General features: G+C 46.1%; 1 protein-coding gene across 1 annotated transcript in view; it reads left to right on the top strand.

The window, feature by feature from the left end:
- LOC147718121 (uncharacterized) overlaps window positions 1-16776 on the top strand; it is an 89190-nt gene extending 72414 nt beyond the window's left edge. Inside the window, exons 4-5 of the mRNA XM_086919196.1 lie at window positions 14310-14498; window positions 16316-16776. Coding sequence (XP_086775322.1) covers window positions 14310-14497 — 188 coding nt within the window. The 3' untranslated portion in view covers window position 14498; window positions 16316-16776. The remainder of the gene's footprint in view (window positions 1-14309; window positions 14499-16315) is intronic.
- Window positions 16777-18358: the final 1582 nt, after the last annotated feature.

Below are 18358 nucleotides of genomic sequence, written 5' to 3' on the forward strand. Positions count from 1 at the left end.
ATCCCGCGCTTCAAACTAGCCTGGATGGGCGGTAAAGCTTTCTCCCACCTTGCCCCGCACTACTGGAACCAACTCCCCATTCAATTGCGCCAATGTACCAACTTCCTGACCTTCAGAAAGCTGCTGAAAACTTCACAATTCTGAATCATCTTCCTGGGTTGGTCACGAGTAGTCACAGTGCGGAGATACCCCGATGGGGGTGATTCGGGCACTCTAAAAATCCTTTAAATAAATTCCAATCGTACATGCACAGTTGTACACCAAAACACACAAGATGATGGACAGAATGTTGCACAATGGCAAAACATTCACCCCCAGTCACAGATCTGGGTTTAATCCATCGTTATTTTGCTCACCAAGCCACCCCAGTTCAGACATGGCCATATGCAAATCAGTCTTGACCCTGTGCCTCATGGGAACAGTCCAGCCCGAACTGCCAAGTCATGTCTTCCCTGGACTGGAATCAAGCATCCTTGGACATGTTTCTGGCTATCAGCTGTCTTCAGCCAGGATAGCTTGACTCCAGTGGCCTAGTGAGCACAGGACCCACGTCTAGGCATACCCTTCCCACATAGGGTGAACAGCAAAACACACAAGATGATGGACGGAATGTTGCACAATGGCAAAACTTCACCCCCAGTCACAGATCTGGGTTTATTCTATCGTTATTTTGCTCACGAAGCCACCCCAGTTCAGACATGGCCATATGCAAATCAGTCTTGACCCTGTGCCTCATGGGAACAGTCCATCATCTTGTGTGTTTTGCTGTACACAGTTGCAGCAGCGGCTGTAGGTTTAGATGCACAGTGAGTAATAGCATGTGCTCTACGAGGAAGTGGTAGAAACATTACCATAAGCAATAGTATACCAGGTCCCCAAGTAGAATCCCCACTCGCCACGTGAACGTCTGATGTGGCTAAAAGCACCCAACCCCACCACTGCACATGTGACCGTGAGGACACCAAGACTGTGAATCTGAGGAGTGGACACTGGAGTGTGCCCTTTCAATAAAGGTCAAGAACAGGCTGTATCTTAACAGCGTTTCCTTCCTACCAGCACATTTCAGCCAGGATTTCACAGGTTCCTAAATGGGCGCATGCCTTCTACAAACATTAATTTCAGGAAACCACTTTAGCCTCAGTCATATCATCAAACTTGGGTCCTGTTGAGGCTGCCCGAGGTGAGAGCCATAGCCATGCCCATCTTGTGTATTTCAAATCTCTTCTGCTCTGAGGATTCCCAGGTGGGCATTCATGAGTTCATGAGATTACCAAACTGAATGATACACTGGTATCTCTGCCAACCTTATCCGCATTCGGATTGCTGCACGTTGAATGAATTCAAAGGTGGAAGCAGTAAGATTCAGGAGCCACACATGAACATCACAATAGCCAAAAACCCCATATTTATTCATTCAATCACCCGCATGATCCTAGATCCTCACATTGGTATTTCCATGTTTGGATCCAATTTATCTGATCGTCCAAGTGTTCCTCTGAGATAACATCTGTATCCCCAGGTATCAGCTGAGTTCTGATCTGGACATGCCAGTGGCCTAAAATGTTGTCTCTGTTTCTTTAATGTCTAAACTGCTCAATGAACACTGGGCCTTATTTACAAAATGTTTTATAGGTTGCACACACTTAGATTTAGTAAATGTGAGGGTTTGCAACCGCTAATGGGCAAGATGCACAAACCATATTTGAGAGTGTGAACAGTCTGAATCGCAGAATCAGGGCAGTTGGGACTGCATCACTAAACTGAGATTCTACAGGATTGCAAACCCAGTTTGCAGTTCAGTATTTGGAGGGTTGTGTTTAGGATGTTTCTTCCAAATACCCAAACGCAGTGCTATGTATTAATATTTTGCAACCAAATTACAGTTGCAAAACATTAATATTATATGACCAATTCGAAATGTCATGAATGGGAAGGGGGTCCTATAGGACCCCTGACCATTTGAGAATGTTTAAAAATATATTTTGAAGAGCACACAGTGGCCTCGTGGACCCCTGCCTACTCCTAAAATCTAAAAGGTAAACGTTTCATGTCTTTTTAGGAACATGCCTCATTTTTCTTTAAGTAAAATAGGCTGCATAAAAATGGCTTTATTTGAAAGCAATCATAGACATGATGCTCTGCTGACCCCATCAGTCCTCTCTCCCTGGACCCCATCAGTCCTCTCTTCCTGGACCCCCTCAGTCCTCTCTCCCTGGACCCCCTCAGTCCTCTCTCCCTGGACCCCCTCAGTCCTCTCTCCCTGGACCCCCTCAGTCCTCTCTCCCTGGACACCCTCAGTCCTCTCTCCCTGGACCCCCTCAGTCCTCTCTCCCTGGACCCCCTCAGTCCTCTCTCCCTGGACCCCCCTCAGTCCTCTCTCCCTGGACCCCCCTCAGTCCTCTCTCCCTGGACCCCCTCAGTCCTCTCTCCCTGGACCCCCTCAGTCCTCTCTCCCTGGACACCCTCAGTCCTCTCTCCCTGGACCCCCTCAGTCCTCTCTCCCTGGACCCCCTCAGTCCTCTCTCCCTGGACCCCCCTCAGTCCTCTCTCCCCCTCAGTCCTCTCTCCCTGGACCCCCTCAGTCCTCTCTCCCTGGACCCCCCCTCAGTCCTCTCTCCCTGGACCCCCCTCAGTCCTCTCTCCCTGGACACCCTCAGTCCTCTCTCCCTGGACCCCCTCAGTCCTCTCTCCCTGGACCCCCCTCAGTCCTCTCTCCCTGGACCACCCTCAGTCCTCTCTCCCTGGACCACCCTCAGTCCTCTCTCCCTGGACCCCCTCAGTCCTCTCTCCCTGGACCCCCTCAGCCCTCTCTCCCTGGACCCCCCTCAGTCCTCTCTCCCTGGACCCCCCTCAGTCCTCTCTCCCTGGACCCCCCTCAGTCCTCTCTCCCTGGACCCCCCTCAGTCCTCTCTCCCTGGACCCCCCTCAGTCCTCTCTCCCTGGACCCCCCTCAGTCCTCTCTCCCTGGACCCCCCTCAGTCCTCTCTCCCTGGACCCCCCTCAATCCTCTCTCCCTGGACCCCCTCAGTCCTCTCTCCCTGGACCCCCTCAGTCCTCTCTCCCTGGACCCCCTCAGTCCTCTCTCCCTGGACCCCCTCAGTCCTCTATCCCTGTGATGAGTCTTGTATTGCACTGCAGGTGCTCTGTCTTGTGAGAGATGTTGTATACAATGAAGGGCTTGCAGTCCACTCAGTGCTTAACATTAATTGGCTTCATTGTCACTCTTATTTGCTGCCTTCTAATTGGCCAGTGCACGCTGGCTTCACTTCCTCTTCTTTCTGCTGGAGCATGGACCAAGTACTGATTGCTTCAGTTTGACTGCTGTCCTTCCACTCATTGTGCTGTGATTGAGGCCCTACTTTAATTTTGTAGGCTTCTGTGTTGCCCTTCTTAAAACTCTTGCCATTTGTAGCAATGTTTTACTGTACCATACACACGTCAAAAAATATATTTTCTCCTTTGAAAAGGATGGATAGTGTGACAACAGATGTTATCTATTTTTCTTGGGACAACAGATGTTATCTGCTTCCAAATGTATTTTCAGTAAGATATGGACATGGGAGCAACTGCTTTCTTTATGTGTTTCTTTTCCTTTTATCCATAGAAAGATTAACTAATTTGCTCAGAGGTGGCCTGAACTGGAGAGGGTGGATTGGACTGGGGTAGAGTGGGCTGGATTAAGAAGAGTGGGATGGGCTAGGGTGGGGTGGACTAGATGGGGTGAATTAGATTGGAGTGGGGTGGATTTGATTGGGGTGAGCTGAACTGAATTGGGATGTATTGGAGTGGAGTGGGGTCGGTTGGAGTGGGGGGTGCTGGGTTGGATTGAAGTGCAATAGACTGAAGTCAGATAGACCTGAGTGGGGCGTATTGGACTTGGGTGGATTGGATTGGATTGGATTGGATTGGCTTGGGTTGGGGTTGGTGGATTGGACCGCAGTTGATTGATTGCAGTGAGGTGGATTGGATAGATTGGATTGGGGTGGGGCAGATTGTTTGGGTTGGAGCTGGATGGATTGGCAATGGCCAATTGTTTTGTATTGGATTGGGTGGATTAGAGTGGGCAGATTGTTTTAGATTGGAGTGGGGCAGATTGGAGTGGGGTCGATTGTAGTGGGGCAGATTGGTTTGGATTTGAGTGAGGTGGATTAGTGTGGGTAGATCGTTTAGGATTAGAGTGGGGTGTGTTAGAGTGTGAAGGATTGGGGTGGGTAGGTTGGAGTGGGGCAGATTGGAAAGGGGCAAATTGAAACAGGGCAAATTGGAATGGGGCAGAGTGAGTCAGATTGGAGTGGAGCAAATTGGATTGGAGTAGAGTAGATTGATTGCAGTGGGTGCATTTGGATTGGGCAGATTGGATTGGGGGTGGATTAGATTGAGGTGGTTTGGACTGAGGTAGGGTAGATTTAAGTGGGGTAGGGTTGATTGGCGTAGGATAGATCAGATTTTGCTGGATTATGGTGGATTGGTGTGGGTGTATTGGATTGGAGTGAGGTGAGTTTGATTGGGTTGAGGTGGATTGGATTGGGGTGAGGAGGACTGGATTGGAATATGTTGGATTTAAATGGGGCAGAATGGAGTGTGGCAGATTATTTGTATTGGAGTGAGGCAGGTTGTTTTGGATTAGAGTGGAATTAATTGTTTTGGATTGGAGTGGGGCACGTTGTTTTGGATTTGAGTGGAGCAGTGTCTCCACCCCAATCTGAACCACTCCAATCCAAAACACTCTGCCCTGCTCCAATCTCCCCAATCCAATCCAAAACAACCTGCCCCACTCCAATCCAAAACAATCTGCCCCACTCCAATCCAAAACAATCTGCCCCATTCCAATCTGCCCCTTTGCAATCTGCCTTAATCTAATCTGCCCCAATCAAATCTGCTCCACTCCAATCTGACCACAACAAACCTCCCCACTCTAACCTGCCCCACTCCAATCTGCCCCATTCTAATCTAAAACAATCTGCCCCACTAAAATCCAAAACAACCTGCCCCTCGCGACTCTGCCCACTCTAATCCAAAATAGTCTGCCCCACTCTAGTCCCCCCACAACAATCTGACCCACCCCAGTCTAAAATAATCTGCCCACTCTAATCCACCCCACCAGAATTCAAATCAAGTAGCCCCACTCCAATCCATCTCATTCCATTCCAAGACAATCTGCTGCACTCCAATCCATCCCACACCACTCCAAAACAATCTGCCACACTCTAATCTGTCCCACACCAATCGAAAGCAAACTGTCCCACTCCAATCCCCCCCACTGAAATCCACTCCACTCTAATCTCTCTCACTCCAAAGCAATCCAATCCACCTCACCCCAACACAACCGAATCCACCCTAATCCAGCCCACCCCAATCCAATTCACCCCACTCTAATTCAATCCAGTTAACACCAATGCAATCCACCCCAACCCAGCCCAAACAATCTACCCCACTGTAGTCCAGTCCACCTCAACACACTCCAATCCACCACAATCTACACCTTTCCTATCAAAACAATCTGCCCCACACCAATCCAAAGCAATCTTCCCACTCAAATCTAAAACAAATCTCCCCTGCTCCTATCTGCCCTACTCTACTCTGCCCAACACCATTGGCTGGATTGTGGTGGAGCAGATTGTTTGATTTGGAGCTAGATGGATTGGAGTGTGGCCAGTTGTTTTGGATTGGATTGGATTGGGCGGATTGGAGTGGGCAGATTGGAGTGCGGTGGATTGGAGTGGATTAGATATGGGTGAGTGGTTTGGATTGGATTGTAACTGGGGTAGATTAGATTGACGTGGATTGGAGTGGGGCAGATTGGAGTGCGGTGGATTGGAGTGGATTAGATATGGGTGAGTGGTTTGGATTGGATTGTAACTGGGGTAGATTAGATTGACGTGGATTGGAGTGGGAGGATTGGAGTGGGGTGGATTGCGGTGTACTTCACAATTATGTGTTAAAGCTTCCTTTCACAAATTGCACATGAAAAAGAAACAACGTCGCTTTGTAATAAGACAATCCTCATTTTGTGAGAATAGCGCCTACAAGCAAAACAAAATGAAAACATGAGTGAAAAGTGACAAAAGACGATTTGGCAAAATAAAAGAAAGTTAACTGTCGAAAATAAATCTTTCCAATTTTGTTTGTCCTGCTGGGCAGATTTTTGCTAGTCACACACCTCCTGTTAGCAGGACACTGGAAGTTAAAAATAACGCAATTGTACCTCAATCCCATTCGGAGCAGCGGACTTGCACTGATTAAGTTGAATCAACAAGTGCTTGATCCCTGTTCCAAGGAGAGGAAAAGAAATGATGTTAGGCCTGCCTTGATGAATTGTGTGGCTGTAAAGAAGAGTGCCACGCAAGCCAACAAATGGTAAGCAACGGGTGGGAACCAAGTCCTTGTTGGATACAAGAGTGTCTCGCAAGTGAGACCTGTGTGCTAGCGCATGCGCTATCAAGTTTATGATGCATCTAGGACTAATCCTTAAAAAAAAGAGCATTAGCCCTGTCTTGGTGATGGTGGTTTCCTAAATTAGTTTTATCCGCACTGCTGAGCATCCACTCTGCTGTACAGTATGGCTACAAAACATTGCCAATAGCACTCATAGGCATGACCTAATAGCTTTGGCAATTGTTTTTTTAACTGCATACATGTGTGAGTGCATGTGGAATGCTGTTGGCACAGGGATGATTTGTGTGTCTGTTGCACGTTTGCGAGTGTCTGTGCTATATTAGGGTAAATATGTGCTGAGCATGTATGTGTATGCACCCAGGTGAATAGTTGGCACGTGCTATGCGAGTAGCTATGTGGTGCTTCTTGTGGTTCTGAAGATGCCCTGGCCAGTCTGTAAACTGGACACTGGCGAGGAATTTGATCTCAACATGAATCTCAGTTTACCAGGACTTCTTTGAGGTTGATAGCTGTAGACAATTCTTTCAGTGGCGGTTTCTGAGTACGGGCGTCGGGGCTCCGCCCCTTTACATTTACAGCATGTAATGTAATGCCAAATCGGTTTAATTAACGTAATACACACTTGTAAGTGGCACTGTCTGCACCACTCGGTGTCACCGCGATGTTGTTAGCTGATACTTGCGATGAAACAAAACACACTCACTGACTAGTGTGCAGCAGTCACGTGACTCATGACGCTTTCACGTTGCTCTTCCTACATTGCCGGCTGACAATCTCTCAGCCCTGAGGGCTGTGATGTCATCAGCTCGGCAAAGACTGGGCATCAAGACAGTCTCCACCCCCTGATGACGTGAAGGTGAAGTGAGCCCCGGGCGTTTCAGATGCAAGCCCGGTAGCTCTAACCCTCCACGTCAATCAAGGAGTGGAGAGCATTGTCATCCTACCGTTTTCCATCTCGTCACAGGGTGGGGTGGCACCCACTCTGTGACGAGATGGGAAAGGGTGTGATTGGCCATTTTTGTTCTGCGCAGACTCTCTCTCTTCCTTCAGGCAGTAATGGACCGGTATTCAATACGAGGCAGGAGCGTCGTGGAGGTGGGAGCTATTCTCAGTACAGTAGTACAATTCTGATTGACCCCATTTTGTGACGTTGGCCCCAGGCTCAGCCGAAAACAAACTAAAGGCAGCAGTCAGAGTTGGGAGACACAGACACGCAGCCACTGTGAAAAAAAAGTAACAGGTAAAATAACACTGGGTTTATTTGAGTGTTTTTAGCTAAATTTGTGGATTAGGGGTAAACCAGTCATATGCTCAATGCTGTGGCCGGTGTTGAACTATGTGGCTAAGGCACTGATTGACTGCCCTTGAAATGTGAAGCCCTGTGCGACTTTGCCTCCGTTTTCAGTGTCCTGCTTCACTTGGAAAAAGCAAGCAAAAGTTGACTTGTAAATTAATGACGCAGCATGAGCATCAATAGTCCCCCCTCCTCACTAAGCTGAGGTCACAAACAAACCACCATCTATGGGTATGCTGTAGCCTGCCTGAGACCTGTCTAGGCTAAACTTTATCCCAATACATACATTTGTCAGTCTGTCACTTGGTCTGGCATCAAAGTGGCTGTTTTCACTACGCACCCATAAGCGCAAAGTAGTGCTGCCTCATGAGTTTAAAAAAAATGCTGTTACTCAAACTAAGTATTTCAGTACTAATGGAGTCTTCGTCAGCATATGGAGTAACTATTTCCAATATCTATCTGCATGCTTTGAAGGCCACAGTGGTGCATGAAAATCAACGCTCTGCGAGTGACTGTGCGTGCAGTGGCAAGAACTGTGTAAATGTAGAAGAATGTGGCATCATGACAATGTTAGTCAATTATGATTTATGATATATATATATTTATTGCAAAATGTCAGCATGGGGACACAGCTTTACTTTCAGCTCAGAGACCGGTTAAAAAATGCTAAGGAGACAGGATGTGTTTCACAGTTTCGATCATGCTCTGAGTTATTCAGAGCTTAATACCATCCACTACACAGTTCTTCTCTTTTGCAAGGCCCGCATAGCCATGTGTCCTGTTCTGTCATGGTGTTACAGTGCTTAAAACTATGTGTAATTGCGAACAGCGACCAATGTGAACTATCCTGCATTGAAGAAAGTACCACTCCTTCTTAAGCCCACTAGCACCATCTATGCTTTAATAATTCCCTTTCCCATATTTACTCACTTAAACTTTACGTTTTCAACCTTCTTTAGGAAAAGGAAAGAAAGACCTGTTCTGTTGTCGGTATTTGATTCAAAATACACTCTGCTACAGAGCAGCTACATCATTATCATATTAAATGTTTAAATTATGTCATAACTAAACTGTGGGAAGAAAATGTCAAACAGGTTCTTATAAAGACCATGCAATATATATGTACTAGCTGCATGGTTAAGTGAAATATGTTTAGATATATAAAGTGGGCACTTTCACAATCCTTTAAAAACCTTCTTGCTTTCTCCTATTTTCTTTAAAATGCACCATTTTCTCACACTTTTTTCAAAACCCCCGACCCTCCTTATGATGTTCGGCTCGTGCAACATTCATTCCTAATTTTTACGCCTCACCAGTGGCGACTGGTGACATTTGAAAGTGGTGAGGCGTAAAATGATAATCATACTGCACAGTAGCGAGCGAGCGTAGCGAGCGAGCCCGACCCCCTAAGGAGGGTTCGGGGGGTTGTCCCCCCGAGAAAATTTTGAAAAAAGAGGGGACAAATGGTGCATTTTCAAGCAATTTTGAGAAAGCAGGAAGGTTAATAAAGCAATTGTGAAAGTGCAGTTATTACATTAATAAAGAGGTGTCATATAACATAGGTAGCTGCTTATTCAGCCTAACCACAGAGCTTCATAATAGACTTTGAAACCCAAAACACAATGCATAGCCGAGTACCTCACAGATGTATTTTAATAACAAACAAATAAACAGGACGCAAACTAGCAGCATTCAAACAGAGAATTCTAAATCCTTCCAGGCTGGGAGCCGGCTGGCATCTCTTTCTTTCTCTGTATCTCTCTCCCTTTCCTATCTCTCTCTTCAACTGCTGTCTTTCTACCTTTTCCCTCTCTCTTTCTCTCTCTTCCTCTCTCTCCCTCGCCCTCTTTTTCTGTTTCTCTCTCTCTCTGTTCCTCTCTCTCGCTCTCTCACTCATGCATTACACGGGGAGGGTGAGCACAGGTCAGAGAGCTCCCAGCTGCCCTGGTTGGCCTCAGCCCCTCTCCCTTCATGATGGCTATGGGGGCCTCTTCCTCCCCGGGTAGGGTGTATGTCCCAGGGAGTATAACCCACAACAACACCCCTCCCATGAGGCTATACCAACGGTGGAACCGCTTCAGGGTGGTGCTGGAACTATAGATAGGCCTGTATATGCGGTGTGTGCCCTTACTGCACCAGGTGTGATTTCCATGCAGGGGGCCCTGTGCCATGAAAGTGGGAGGGAACTAGAATGGAAAGAGCCACTGGTTTAATTTCACTCTGTAAAATAAGATGAGAACTTTGTGGATACAAAATATTTTACCTGATCGACACCCTGGTCCACTGGAATTATGTAGCAGGGGAGTGCCAATTATGCAGCAGCGTTGACTATATTATGCAGCAAGAAAAGGAAAATATGCAATGTAATGCGGCATGTTGTGTTAGCATCACTTCATTATTTTGTTATGTTTGCACTTGTTAACACTGTCTGGGCATTGATTGCACCTCATTAGTACCAGTTTAACACCCAAATATAGCAATAAGTAACAGAACGGTAACCAGTCAACCTTTGTGAAGGGTCTTGCACTGCACAGCAATACATGATGCTGTGTTTTTACTAACTGTTAAACAGTTTGAGCTAGAAACATTTTTTTGTTAATCTGCAGATTATGCAGCAGACAATGAATTATGTGGCAAATGCTGCAAATCCATAATTATGAAAAAAAAATGCTGCAGTGGCACAACCACATAATTCCAGTGACCCTGATTAGACCCTGCTGCTGATGTGGGGTGGGTGGAGTGGTTAGCTCAGATTTTGGAAGCAGGTTGGTGGGTGAATCTCTGTTTAAGCACGAGACTCTTGTTTTTTTTTTTTTTTATTCAAGCTATTTATTTCCCTTTTAGCCTCGTATAAGGCCCACTGCATATACATTAACCCCTTCCACACTCATGACGAGCTGGGCTCGTCATGGTGTAGCCTCCTCAAACACTGATGACGAGCCCAGCTCGTCATAAAACAATGAAAAAGAACAATTTGCAGCACAGAGGGGGAAAACGCATAGCAGCCATGGAGTTAAGTCAAGTGTGGTAGCATATATAACCTCTCATTATTGTTTTTATATCTGGGATGAGTAAACTGCTGTTCTGCTTTGTAAATCCTTGTGCGACTTTGTAGGTGTATTTTTCGTATCACTTTTTGATTTGCACCATTGGTGTTGAAGGGGACTCATTTTCCTTTTTATCTTTTTCATGTCGTCATTCATCCTTGGAGCTATTGTTGTGTAGAGAAAGTGTTGTTCATCCAAGCATATAATCTTTCTACTGTGGTTATCTTTTCACGGTTTAAGCAAGTTGTAAGGTGGATATTAGGTTCTTTCTTGTCAATTTGTTCCATTTTCCTTTTATTGGGATGTTTTGGGTGGTTGTTCATAGCTCTTTTGGTATCTATAAGCAAAAAAAATGATATGATGGTTCTTCCAAGGAATGAGGATAAATATTTAATGTTGACTGACTGTGTTATTGAAGACCACATCAAGAGTGTGTCCTACATTATATGTAAGTACTGAGATGAGCTGGGGGAGTTTGTGTGCTGACATAACTGTTGCCATGCTATTTTTTAATCTGCCCAAAAATATGTTGAATTCTCCAAGGATTTAGAAGTGTTTAAATCCTTGGAGTTTATGGTTATGGTGTTTATGAATTTGTTTATGAATGCACTGTTGGTGGAGCCCTATACAATAGAAAAATGTACGGAAAAGATATGTATAGAATTACATTATATTATGAGTGACTCACAGTTTGAAAACCATAAATCTTCGATGTTGATGGCTGCAATTGATCTTTAAATATCATTTGTAATCCTCCTCTGGTTTTGCCTTATGAACTCTGGTAATAGGCAAAATATGGTGGGATTGCCTTGTGGAGCACTAGTGCAATGCATTGCCTCCGTGTGTTTCAATAATAAAAAACCTGTCTAAGACTGACTCACTTATTGTAAAAACCCGGTATTTGTAAAGTGTCAACTAATCACCTGTAAGGGTCTCAAGGTGCTGGGGGCCGTCGGGGAGATTAAGTGAGCTATTGCCGAGATTCATATGGTGCTGAGCAGATCTGCCTCCAGCACTGGACAGTCTTTTCCTTCCGGGATATTAGTGCGCCCCTATGAACCGATTCGTTCTAATTGGTTACTGTCACAAGCCCAAGCAAGTGATCCCTTTAAATCGGACTTTTCACGTAGTACCCGATTCATTCATGTCATGCATCGGCTGTCGTTTATAGGCCCCATTTCTTAAGTAAGTCGTTCAGATTTCATCTGGTATGATAAATTAATTGACACACTGTGCAGTGCTTGCGCTAAGTGCAGAATACCGTCACCGTGACCAAACCATCCCACAAACTCTCCCTTATTATAAACATCCTAAAAGCCTAGAGATGAACTTGCATGAAACCCATGTAGGTGACAGTGTAAGATATCAACAAGCCCAGTGATGACACAGCAACATTCCTGGCATAATGCAACATTTAAAAAAGGAACAAAGCTAGGTGCAGATATAAAGCCAAAAAAACTGCTGGCAACATTTGACAATTTAAGCCACCAAAACGACCAGCATTGCAGCAACATCTTACTTGACAGCATTTGAGAGTACAAGAAACATAAAACCTACAAACTTATAAATATAATTGTAAAACACAAGACAGCGTGTGACAGTGCAGGACACCCAAAATGATAGAAGCAGAAATGACAACCTGAGAATAGTAGAGCCATTTATAAATATATATATATATGAGCAATTTCTTTTGACTAAAATTCAAGTCTTAAATAGAAGGCCCTCTTGGAAATACTTGTACATGTAGTCACTGCGAAAAGGCGTGAATGTTCAGTTCTGCATCATTTTGCATTTTGTTGTGAGCAATCCATCGCAATGTGTATGTATTTACCATATATCCACAGCATTGTATTCTTTTTCCCTCCATTATTTTGCATTATGTAGTCTTTCCTACCCTTTTCATCATTGATCTGATTTTGTATTCAGATTTCCACTATTTAAAGGTCCATTTCCGTGGTATTCCATTCAGGAAACAGACGTGTTCCTACAAAACATGCTGTCCAGCAGTGACAGTCAGAACAGATAATACTCTACCAGTATCTCTAGACCCTTGACAAGAGGACATATCATGCCTCATCACGAACTGGTATGCCGAAACTCTCATTGCTGCAGGCTAATCAGCATACTCCTTCCCGGTGCCATTCGACAAGGAGCAGCAACCGCGCGAACTTACGAAGGTCTGATCTGGGCAGCAGGGCTGTGCTAATCTAATAAACTGTTGCGGCTCTCTGCCAAACTCACTGCATCCGTGAGGGGGCCCCCTGCAGCTCAGGCCCCCCTGTAGCTCAGGGCCCCCCGCAGCGCTTGGGCTGCGGGGGCCTGTGTTACGCCCCTGGAACACTGCTGCCAGTTCTTTCCAATTTGAAGACATCCAGCTCTCCACAGGAGTCCAAGGCCCCTGAGAGGAAAGAATCACAAGGGTGGCCGCACCAACCCCAAGGGCTGGCATTGGTCATCAGAGAACCAGGCACAGGAAGCTCCAGGTGCACCCCCTTCGCCAGGCTGTCCGGCATTACATTGAATATTTTCCTTTTCTTGCTGCATAATATAGTCATCGCTGCTGCATAATTGGCACTCCCCTGCTACATAATTCCAGTGGACCAGGGTGTCGATCAGCTAAAATATTTTGTATCCACAAAGTTCTCATCTTATTTTACAGAGTGAAATTAAACCAGTGGCTCTTTCCATTCTAGTTCCCTCCCACTTTCATGGCACAGGGCCCCCTGCATGGAAATCACACCTGGTGCAGTAAGGGCACACACCGCACACACAGGCCTATCTATAGTTCCAGCACCACCCTGAAGCGGTTCCACCATTGGTATAGCCTCTGGGGAGGGGTGTTGTTGTGTGTTACACTCCCTGGGACATACACCCTACCCGGGGAGGAAGAGGCCCCCATAGCCATCATGAAGGGAGAGGGGCTGAGGCCAAACAGGGCAGCTGGGAGCTCTCTGATCTGTGCTCACCCTTCCCGTGTAATACATGAGTGAGAGAGCGAGAGAGAGGAACAGAGAGAGAGAAACAGGAAAAGAGGGGGAGAGAGAGGAAGAGAGAGAAAGCGAGAGGGAAAAGGTAGAAAGACATTAGTTGAAGAGAGAGATAGGAAAGGGAGAGAGATACAGAGAAAGAAAGAGATGCCAGCCGGGCTCCCAGCCTGTAAGGATTTAGAATTCTCTGTTTGAATGCTGCTAGTTTGCGTCCTGTTTATTTGTTTGTTATTAAAATACATCTGTGAGGTACTCGGCTATGCATTGTGTTTTGGGTTTCAAAGTCTATTATGAAGCTCTGTGGTTAGGCTGAATAAGCAGCTACCTATGTTATGTGACACCTCTTTATTAATGTAATAACTGCACTTTCACAATTGCTTTATTAACCTTCCTGCTTTCTCAAATTTGCTTGAAAATGCACCATTTGTCCACTCTTTTTTCAAAATTTTCTCGGGGGGAAATCCCCCCAAACCCTCCTTAGGGGGTTCGGGCTCGCTCGCTACTGTGCAGTATGATTATCATTTTACGCCTCACCACTTTCAAATGTCACCAGCCGCCACTGAATTCTTTCCTGTTTTTCCTTAGGATTACGAGAGGACCCCTCATACAGAAGCTGCTCAGCCCTGTGTAGAGAAGGCAGGGGATGGAATGGTGATTATTACAGTTATGTTTACTGCTGCAGCACCGACTTGTGCAACAACGCCAACTATGTGAGGATCAGTACCGTCCTGCTCCCGCTGGCAGCGGTACTTCTACTCAATGCTGGACTCTAAGGTAAGTCGGGGAGGTGTGCTGCTGAACATGACTTTAGTGTGGGGAGTGTGGGCCGTGTGGGGAAAGGGTAGCACTGGACCCAGCTCAGGAAGAGGAGAAGGCTGGGAGTAGAGCTCCACTGCCACCCGCGATCCGCAGGAGGTTTGGAGTTTGGTTGTTGCACAGCGTCTGTGGTTGTAGTAGGGCTGTAAAGGACAGCCCCAGGTGGCAGTAGGGTATTCACAGATGTCCATACCAATGTATGAATGAACATCAATGCAGGCTTACAATATTACTTTCATGAACAGTGCTGGTACTTATGGGTAATTTACCCCCTGCCGTCATGGAGCTACCCCAAAGCACCCATGATGCACCAGGTAAAAAATATGAAGATTGCAATGCACATGCAAAAAAAGCTACCATGCACCTCCATCTACCTGTCTTGGTGGCACCTGCCAGAGTTTGAGGATTGAGCCAGCCTTCAGCTGCAATCCTCACAAAAAAATGTAAACAAGGACGTAAGGTGAGTGAATGCTGGATGTAACACTGGAAAGCCCAAATCATTCACAAGCAGTGGGAGTGGAAAATAATGGATTCCTTAAGTGAGTTATTTGCACAAAGTTGCCTAATGCCCTGCCTGGGACTGTGAGGTGGATAGTTTCAATGTGGTTAATGGAAAAGCAGTGGAAAGCTGTACAGGGTCCATAGGTGCAGGGGCGGCTCTAGGCTCATGGTGGCCCTGGGCAGGGAGCGTTGGTAGGGGGCCCCAGAAGAGGGGGTCCAGGCGGGGCGGAGCGCGGAGGCCAGTGAAGAGGAGGAAGTTAGGGTGTTTAGAAGTAGAACAGAGCCAGAGGCCGCCAAATCCCTGCCAGGGGCCGCCACACAAATATGTATCCATCCTCAGAGGATTATTATATTAAAGATATATATTGGCGTGGTGGCCCCTGGGGTTTGGTGGCCCTGTGCAGGTGCACAGCTTGCACATGCCTAAGACCGTCCCTGATAGGTGGAAATTTGCTTAACTTTCCCAGAGCTGACCGCTGCTTAAGGCTGCTGACGCTTCCAATGCACGCCGCTTTTTTCCACACCCTCCACACGGGTTATTGGGACTGCAGACCTACCCTAGACCTATCCTGGAGCTATTGTCTGCTGCTCCCTGGCTGCCTTTGGTTTTCTGCTGTTGTCCCTGCCTTGTTGCTGCAGGGGCTGTTGGTGGCTCAGGTTGATGGCCGAAGAGATGCGAAGCACCATCTACCAAAACCTTGAGACCCTCACGGGTGAATAGTTGCACTTTACCAACCTTGATTGACTAGCAGTGCCCTTGATTGACTAGCAGTGCCATACACCACACAAGGCAGCATCTTCCTCTTTGTAGTGCTGATTGTCTGTCATTCGGTGAGATTGGTGTGTGGCCTCACCCCTCCCCACCTAATTTCTGCTCTGCCTTTGTTCTCTGCCCTGCAGTTTCAGCGGCTTGAACTTTGTCGTTTAACATTGTGTTGTACCAGGTGTACTGAAGCAGTCCTCGAGGCATGTTGAGAATCTTAGCGATGCTGATGTGGAAAAGTAGAAAGGTCACTATTGTAAGTCACTCCATATGTAGCCCTGATTTACATTTTTGCAGAGAGGGACCCTAGTGGATGTAAAGTATTACAACTGCATTATAATCATTAGCACTCGACTACGCCAACATTTACTACCTCTTCGTCAAACTTTAAGTCAGACCTTTAATCTTTTCTAACCTGGCCTAGTTCTGTTTCTTACACCATATTTAAGATGATCGTTCAAGTTTCTTTCTAAGCAAAATGATCTAACCTACTTCTCTTGTGCATTTTCAGATTTCAAAGCTGGAGGTTCCAAGATGCTCCTCTCCCTGTGTGTCAATTACTGGTTTTGATGTCGTGTTCAGGAGGGAACTGTAAGCAAGACATGGATGCTGACCCGCTGACACTTGGACACTGAAAGACTAAGAGGTTTACTCTGATATTGATGGTCAACAGAGAATTAAGAACACCACTTGCTCTGAAATGGATGTATACAGTAAATCTCTTTGCTAATGGTGTAGAGTTGAATATAGATTTGCTCTCATTGATCTCATGATTTCTGAATTAAAATGACCCCTAAACTCCTCTAATTATGTAATCATCTGAAGGAGATAAATAACCTCCACTTTTTGTTATTAATGATTATAGATACATGCAGAAAAACATTAAATCTGTACATGGTGACTAAAGTCATTATTGTTGTGTTCTTACTCTACATAAATTACTCTATTAAAATAAAAGAATGACAAATGATCAGTTTCTCTTGTTTTGTGATTGAATAAAGCTGAAAATGTAATTTCTTGTAATTAACTAATATGGGCCTACATTTTGCAGCACCCCCACTTGCCTGGAGGTGGACACTTCTGGGTAATGCCCACTCCCACAGTGCCTACAGCAAAGTGCATTGTTATGTTATGTTAATGTTATGTTAATTGGTTTATAGAGCGCTCAACTCACCCCGGGGCGTCTCGGCGCTGTCTAGAAGAATAGGATCCTGCAAAGGGAGCACGGAGAAGATGGAGAGTGGGTTAAAACAAAAAGGCTTTCAATTGTTTTCTAAAGACACCGTAACTAGGGATTTCTCGTAGGGTTTTGGGGAGCTGGTTCCAATATCTTGGAGCAAGAAATGAGAAGGCTCTGCCGCCAGTCTGAGCAAGGCGAATTTGGGGCACCTGTAGAAGGCTCCGCGAACTGGATCGAAGTCTCCTAGAGGGGCAGTATTTGAGGAGGTTTCTTTGTAAGTAAAGAGGACCTCTGTCATTCAAGGCTTTGAAGGTTAGGCAGCAGATTTTGAAGACAGATCTTTTTTCACCGATAACAAGTGTAATTCTCTGAGCAACGGAATCGAAGGGGTGCCAGCAGGGCGGTTTAGGATCATTCTAGCTGCTGTGTTTTTAACCACTTGCAGTTTGGCCAGGTGTGTTTCCCCCACTTCTGCCAGCAGAGCATTGCCGTAGTCCAGGCGGCTGGTTACCATCGCCTGCACTAATGTCCTTCGATGAAGGGTAGGCATGAATGGAAGAATTTTTCACAAAAGTCGTATGCTATAATAGCATGCGCTGGTCGTTGCCGTAATGTGGTCCTTCATGGACAGCTGTCGATCTACTTTTATACCCAAGTTTTTCACTGACAGTTTGGGGGTAGGAGCTGAGCCAAGTTGGATGGGCCACCATTTATCTGACCAGATGTCCAAGGCTTTCCCCATCGGCATGATCTCTGCTTTTCCTTGAATCAATTGAAGGTTGTTTCCAGTCATCCAGTCAGATCGCTTTCATACCAATGGCAAAAGTGATTTTCTTCTTGCTCAGGATTTTTTCCGATGGTGAACATAAGCTGCGTATGAGATGATCTCGAAGCCCAACTGCTCCACTGTCCTCACCAGGGAGGGCATGTATATATTAAAAAGGGTAGGGCTCAGACAGGAGCCCTGTGGGACACCTTTCTCCAGAGACATTTGGCTGAGATATAGGGGCCTAGACTGACAGTTTGAGTTCTCTCAGACAGAAAATGCTGTAACCCCTTCAGGGCTGTCCCCCCAACACCAGTCGGATAATCTCTCCGCTAGCTTTATATGAGATGGTATAAAAAGCTGCGGAGAGATCTAGGAGAATCAGTATCGATGAGCCCCCAAATCTATTGTCTGTCTGAGCGAATCTGTCACTGGCAATATGGCAGTTTCCGTGCTGAAACCCGGTCGAAAACCCGATTGGGATGGGTAAAGGATTTCATTTAGTTCCAAATAGGAACTTAGCTGTCTGTTAATGATGCCTTCCAGCAGTTTTCCCAAGAGTGGGAACGGGGATATAGGCCGGTAATTGCTAAGGATTGAAGGGTCAG

This window comes from Lissotriton vulgaris, chromosome 4_2 (genome assembly GCF_964263255.1).
Source record: "Lissotriton vulgaris chromosome 4_2, aLisVul1.2, whole genome shotgun sequence".
NCBI classification, from domain to species: Eukaryota; Metazoa; Chordata; class Amphibia; order Caudata; family Salamandridae; genus Lissotriton; species Lissotriton vulgaris.